The following is a 7446-nucleotide window of genomic DNA, read 5'->3' as shown; positions in this document are numbered from 1 at the left end:
TCTTATTTTAACTAAATTTATAAATAAAACTAAATTTATAAATGATATATCATAAAAAATTTATCTTGATCGGGCACAAATCTCGAGGCAAAAATCAAGTTGGAAACTTCAAAAATTAAATATGGGATCATCTAAACTCCGATTTCACCAAACTTAAAATCAAACTAAGCATCTCGAAAATACGAACTCAACGACACCAAATTCAACTCAATCCAAGCCCAAATAAGTCCAAATCAAAGACTCAAAGCACTGTTGGAAAGTTTAATCCACAATTTTGGTTACCAAACGGTTTCCAAACATGATATACTTATAGTCAAATCGAGTGGCTTGACGAGACAAATCCAACGAGCCCAAGATCGTCGAATTCCGACATCATTAAGACCTTCAAATGTCAAACAAACAGTACATGATCAAGGGATTCAATATTGGCTGTCCATCGAACCACTCCCTATTTGCTCCTGATCTCTCACCCATTTACGGTTAATGCCACTCCATAAATATATAAATAGACCCCTCATTTATGTTGAGAGAGGACGGAAGCAAGAAGAGAAGAAGGAAGAAGAGAAGGAAGAGAAGGAAGAAGCTCCTCCTAGACCACCGCTGGACTTCCACCGGACCACCGCCTGACGCCATTGTTCCGTTGAACCACTACTTGAGGCCCTCACCTCCACAGAACCATCGCTTGATGTCCTTACTCCGCTGGACTACAACTTGAGGCCCTCAGCTCCGCCGGACCACCACTTGACACCATTGCTCCACCGGACCACCACTTGAGGCCCTTACCTCCGTCGCACCACTACCTGACACCGTTGCTCCGCCGGACCACCACTTGAGGCTCTCACCTCCACCGGACCGCCGCCTGACACCGTTTCTCCATCGGACCACCACTTGAGGCCCTATGCTCAACCAAGTCACCACCTGAGGCCCGAACTTCTATTGGACCACCACTTGAGGCCCCGAGCTCCACTAGGGCACCACCTGACACTCGATCTTCTGCCATGCTACCACTTGAGACCTAGACTTCTGCCAAACCACTACTTACGGCTCTATGCTCCAACAGGCCACCACTTGACATCCAGAGTTCTCCCAGAGTACTACCCTTTTACTACTGCCTTTCTGACCCCAGTCTCCTACCGATTACGATCCTTTCACCTACAATGGTCCTTCCGACCTCCATCGCCAGACAACGATCTTTCTGGCCTCCAACCTATCAACTATGGTTCTGCCGACCAAACAAACATGTCTATGAAACTCCCACCATGTAATGTGCTATATATGATGTACATTTATATCATCAAGCCAAGGCCTTCTCCTAAAGAACGGCCTCATTTGTAATCGACTGCAAATACTAGTGGATTTATTAAAACTAGGCCAGGCCCCATGGTTTTTCCCCCTTTTCAAGGGTTTCCATGTTAAAACTCTGGTGTCTCTTATGAATGCTACACCCTCTCTTATCTTCTTGTGTGCTGGATCTTCATATAAAGCTAAGACGTTAAACTATATATTTCTCTACCATCACGAATACTCTAGGATGCAACAATTTGGTGCCGTCTGTGGGAACGTGGTTCCCGATTGGAGGCAATTTTTGCTCTAATCTCAAAAGGACATTCATGTCCACTTGCTGACATCATCCATTGCTTCATCAATTTCATGGAAATTAGATCCAGACTGGGGGGCAACTTTGACTCCATCTATGGTCAAGAAGATCCCTCCAATACTTCCAAGATCAAGATGTTATTTTAAAAAAATCTCATCAAATACAAGGATACTTTCGATCAATAATAAGCTTCATACAGTCCCATACTAAATTTTTACTTCTTGGGCAAGGTCTTGATCTCGACCTCAAAAAGTCAGTAACGGTTTAAAGATTGACCCTTATTTACCTTTAATTTGGAATACACACGGCATTTGCCCCCTCCCAATCAAGAAAAAATCAATCACATGGGGATTCGATTCATTCTCTTCCACACAGGTTAATGTCATCGAGCAATGCTCTGACATACAACCTCGAATATGTCTTACATCATTGGTGGATTCTCTTGACCTCTTCCACACAGGTTAACATCATCGAGTAAAGGCTCTATCATACAACCTTGGATAGGCCTTACATCCTTTATGGATTCTCTCGACCTCTTCCACACAGGTTAACATCATCAAGTAAGGCTCCGCCATACAACCTCGGATAGATCTTAAATCCATTGTGGATTCTCTCGACCTCTTCCATACAGGTTAACGTCATATAGCAAATGCTCTGACATACAACCTCGGATTGGTCCTACATCCTTAGTGGATTCTCTCGACCTCTTCCTCACAGGTTAACGTCATCGAGTAAAGGCTATGGTATGCAACCTCGGATAGGTCCTACATTCTTGGTGGATTCTCTCGATCTCTTCCATACAGGTTAACGTCATCGAGTAAGGCTCTGACATATAACCTCGGATAAGTCTTACATCCTTTGTGGATTCTCTCGACCTCTTCCGTGTAGGTTAACGTTATTAAACAAAGGCTCTGACATACAACCTCGGATAGGTCTTACATCCTTGGTGGATTTTCTTGACCTCTTCCACACAGGTTAACGTCATCGAGCAAGGCACTAACATACAACCTCGGATAGGTCTTACATCTTTTGTGGATTCTCTCGACCTCTTCCATACAGGTTAATGTCATCAAGAAAAGCTCTGGCATACAACATCAGATAGGTCATACATCCTTGGTAGATTCTCTCGACCTCTTCCACACAAGTTAACGTCATCGAGTAAGGCTCTGACATACAACCTCGGATAGGTCCTACATCCTTGGTGGATTTTCTTGACCTCTTCCATACAGGTTAACATCGTCGAGAAAAGGCTCTGACATACAACCTTGGATAGGTCTTACATCATTGGTGGATTCTCTCAATGTCTTTCACACTGGTTAACATCATCGAGCAAGGGCTTTGACATACAACCTCAGATAGGTCTTAAATCATTGGTGGATCCTATTAACATCATTAATACAAGTTAACATTATCGTGCAAAGGCTCTGACATAAAATCTCGAATAGGTCTTACATCCTTGGTTAACGTCACCAGAATGCCGTTGATGGACTTTCATCGGACTTCTCCACAAAGTTAAATTTCTACCCGATGCTGAATTTTCTCTCGTCGCTGAACTTTTGCCTTGCAGGAGTTTTCATCCGAAATCTACCCGACGTCAGACTTCTGCCTGCCATCGGTCTACTACCCGTCATTGAACTTTGCCCATCGATGGACTTTCGTCAATCGTCTATCCGACATCGGACTTCTCCCCGCCGTCATACTACTACCCGTCATCATACTTCTTACTGTTGATGGACTTTCGTCGGTCTTCAACTTAACACCGTGCTTCTACTCGATTTCAAACTCCTGCCTATCAACGGACATTCATTGAGCTTCTACCTGACGTTGAACTTTTACTCATCACCATACTTCTCACCGACGTCAAAATTCTACCGGGCATTGAATTTATGCACATCGTTGGACTTCTACTCGACACCAAATTTCCACCCTTCGTCGGACTTCTGTCCGTCCTCAGACTCCTACCCTACGTCGTATTTTGACCCGGCACTGGATTTTCTACCGATCAATATTATTTTCAACCTCCCTCCTAACAACAGTCTCTTCAACCTCCATTGCCAACTGACTAACATCGAAACTTTGTAGGATCTCTTGAAGCATAAAGGGAAAAGGAGGATCTCAGAACTTTCTTGCACAGAGAGGGGCCTCATGCCTGGACAGGGTCAAGGGAAAGCCTCAATTATAAGAATATAGGGAGAAGAAGGGATCTCTAGACTTCCTTGCAAAGAGAGGGGTGCCCCTCCTCTATACAAGAAAGTCCGGAGATCCCCGTTCTCCCTCTATTCTTACAATTGAGGCTTTCCTTTTGTCCTCCAAAGCACCAATTTAAGTAGGGAAAGTCACACACAAAAAGCAGTGGAAAGCCTCAACTGTAAGAGAGTTAGAGAAAAAAGAGAGAAGAAGAAAATGAGCAATTTTCCCCTTGCCTCAAGGGGCATTTTATAGGTAGAGGAGGAAAGAATATTCCCAAATAATAAGAATATTCTAAAAGGATGTCAAGAATATTCCTGGAATAAGAATATAAAAAGAAATATTCTTTAAAAAAAATAAAACAAAATACAATAATAAAAAAAAATTCGGTTCTTTGGTTGAAGTCGCTTTGCGTGGCTCTTTAAAAAAAACTGTTATCTATTTAAAAAAAAAAAAGGGTCCGCTTAATATATATATATATATATATATATAACTGCTAAAAATAACTGCCTCCTAAGGGGCACTTCAAAGAACCTTTTCGTTATAATTATATGGGATTCGGACTTCTTATTAATGCAAGTATATGGAATTTTCTCATATTCTGCTCAATCACCGAAAAGTTCCAAATGTTGTCCCAACAGGGATCCGGTACTAGAAGCTTAAGATCCAAGTGCCAAGAAGATTACCATCTACCCGTCAAGAAAGTCACTAGACAATACGAAAACTTCAAGGGGATTTGAAGATATGCACCAATGAATTGCATGCACCTAAAGATACTATTAAGTCAGTGCCGCGAAGGAGAAATTGTTGCTTGAACAGAAGATTCATATACGTGAAAAGAAGAAAAAAGATGAGAAATCAAAGCAACATATATATCATCGTGTTTTTGGTCAAAATGATTCCCAAGAGGATGTTTTTGCGAACACAAAGTATCTAATACAATGTGTTGTTGATGGATACAATGTCTGCATATTTGCATATGGGCAAACCGGTTTTGGTAAAATCTTCACAATGTATGGTTTAGAAAGCCATCATGGGCTAACCCAAGAGCTGCAGCTGAACTATTAAGTTTAGTAGATCGTGATATCAGCAAATTATCTTTTTTGGTTTATATGGCAAGATACTCTTGTTGATCTCTTGCTACCAAAGAATGCCAAGCATGAAAAGTTGGAAATAAAAAAAGACTCAAAGGTTCTATGATGCATTTCAATACATATTTTCGGATTTTTGGAGCTTTGATGTCCGAAAATAGGGGGACAACTGATATATTGTCAAAATTTTATCTTGATCAGGCACGAATCTCGAGGCAACAATCAAGTTGGAAACTTCAAAAATTAAATTTGGGATCGTCAGAACTCCGATTTCACCACACTTATAGTCAAACTGAGTGTCTCGGAAATACAAACTTAACGACACAAAATTCAACTCAATCCAAGCCCAAATAAGTCCGAATCAAAGACTCGAAGCACTATTGGAAAGTTCAATCCACAATTTTGGTTACCAAATAGTTTTTAAATGTGATATACTTATAATCAAATCAAGCGGCTCGACGAGATGAATCCAACGAGCCCAAAATCGTCGAATTCCGACATCATTAAGACCTTCAAATGTCCAACGAACAGTACATGATCAAGGGATTCAATATGGGCTGTCCATCGAACCACTCCCTATTTGACATTGATCTCTCACCTTTTTACGGGTCATGCCACTCCAGAAATCTATAAATAGACCCCTCATTTCTCTTGAGAGGGGACGGAAACAAGAAGAGAAGAAAGAAGAAGAGAAGGAAGAAGCTCCTACTCACTGCTGGACTTCCGCTGGACCACCACTTGAGGCCCTCACCTCCGCCGGACCACCGCCTGATGCTGTTGTTCCGTTGGACCACTGCTTGAGGCCCTCACCTCTGTCGTACCACCTCCTGATGTTGTTGCTCTGCCGGACTACCACTTGAGGCCCTCACCTCCGCCGGACCACCGCCTGATGCCGTTGCTCTGCCGGACCACACTACAGGAAAACCCCAAAATCCGGCGGTTTTTTCCGGCGGTTAGCCTATATTTACCGGCGGTTTTTTTAACTACCGGCGGCTTTACGGCGGTTTTTGTGCCGCCGGAAAAAATCGCGAAGGAAACTATCACTGGCAGTTTTTTACCGGCGGTTTATGTAGCCGGCAGTTTTCCGGCGGCTACGACCGCCGGTTTAAACCGGATTTTATGCCGGCGGTTTTCCGGCTGTGACGCCGCCGGCTATTTGATCGACGGCCTACCGGCGGTCGGTTTACCGACGGTTTGCCTGTGGTTTAGTTAGCCGTCGTATGTTTTTAAAACCGCCGGCCTTCGCCGGTAGACCGCCGGTTACCTAACCGGCGCAAGCCGGCGGTCTAACCGTCGGTATTTCCGGTGGTCTACACCGCCGGATGTCCGCCGTAGAACCGTCGGTGGCCTCCGGTAATTAACCGACGGTGTGATGCCATTACCGACGGCTGTCAATTGGCTGTCCGGTATCGTAGTTTCTGGCGGCCAAACCGCCGGTTAGCCGCCAGAAACCTGTAGCACCTGCAAAAAAAAATTGACAGCATCCCCTCTATTTGAGGGAGGTTCACCCTAAATTCTAAACATGCAGAAAGAGCAATATATGTTGGGCAACACGCCTCTATATTCATCACAATCATATGTTGGGCAACACGCCGCTAGATTCATCACAACCATAAATTATAAATACAATCACAAGCTCATCATAACATTACAATCACAGTTCACAAGTAAGTTCATGATAATGTTACAATCACAAGTTCTGAAATTCACAAGTTCTAATTAATACAATCATTAAACATAAAATAGATCTAATCATCATCTGTATCCTCACTGTCTGTAGATGGCTGCTCCTGTTGGTCCTTCTTCCTCTATTTTTCAGCTCTGTAGGATTGCAACTCTGCTTGTATTTCATTCTGAACCTTTCTCATTTCTTCAATCTCTCTAGATTGAACCCTTTTCATCTCCTCAATCTCTCTAGTAAGCGCTGCAACCCTCTCGCTTACAGATTCTTCAGCTCCACTTAGATCATGAAATGTAGAGGTGTATGTACTGCCCTCAATAGCAAAAGTCTGTGAACCCATGCCATATACCCTCCCCCTCTGTCTTCCACCAACAACTTCTGACCATGTCTGATACTCAGAAATGTGGGCCGATCCAGAAGATGATCCCTCGCCAGTGGACTGCCGACTTTCTCTAACTCGTACGAAATCATCCTGTGAGTAACAATTAGTTTTATTAAAATAAATTTTTATTCTAAAACTCCAATAAATTTTACTCACATGAGCCTTCCTAGACTTCTCATCAACCCACTTCTGGTCAGCTTGATGTTGATGAGTTCTTATATGCAACTCCAATGGTGTTGGCTCCCGACCAAGGTGCTCTTTCTGAAAATTTGATGCTTAGTTATACTAACATAAATATATGTAATAAACCAATTCAAAACACTTACCAGTCACCGCCTATGTTCTGTATGAGGTGCAGATCCACCAGTATGAAGAGTGCTTCCTAAATCGCCGCAGTCAGAGGCTCTGTTCTGTTTATTCTGCTCTCTCATTTTTATAAACTCAGGGGTAGCCCAAGCACTACTCAAATCTGCCCAAACGCCCTCTCCAATCCAATTAGGATGCTGCC

General features: G+C 43.0%; 1 protein-coding gene across 1 annotated transcript in view; it reads right to left on the bottom strand.

Annotated features, from left to right (window-relative positions):
• Nucleotides 1-6683: 6683 nt before the first annotated feature.
• LOC114579398 overlaps nucleotides 6684-7446 on the bottom strand; it is an 8577-nt gene continuing 7814 nt past the window's right edge. Inside the window, exons 2-3 of the mRNA XM_028693850.1 lie at nucleotides 7095-7199; nucleotides 6684-7028 (exon numbers count right to left, since the gene is read on the bottom strand). Coding sequence (XP_028549683.1) covers nucleotides 6684-7028; nucleotides 7095-7199 — 450 coding nt within the window. The remainder of the gene's footprint in view (nucleotides 7029-7094; nucleotides 7200-7446) is intronic.

The sequence above is a fragment of the Dendrobium catenatum genome, unplaced genomic scaffold (assembly GCF_001605985.2).
Source record: "Dendrobium catenatum unplaced genomic scaffold, ASM160598v2 fragScaff_scaffold_44, whole genome shotgun sequence".
Taxonomy (NCBI): Eukaryota; Viridiplantae; Streptophyta; class Magnoliopsida; order Asparagales; family Orchidaceae; genus Dendrobium; species Dendrobium catenatum.
Note: the sequence above shows the minus strand (reverse complement) of the source record. Positions and strands in the feature narration are given on the sequence as shown.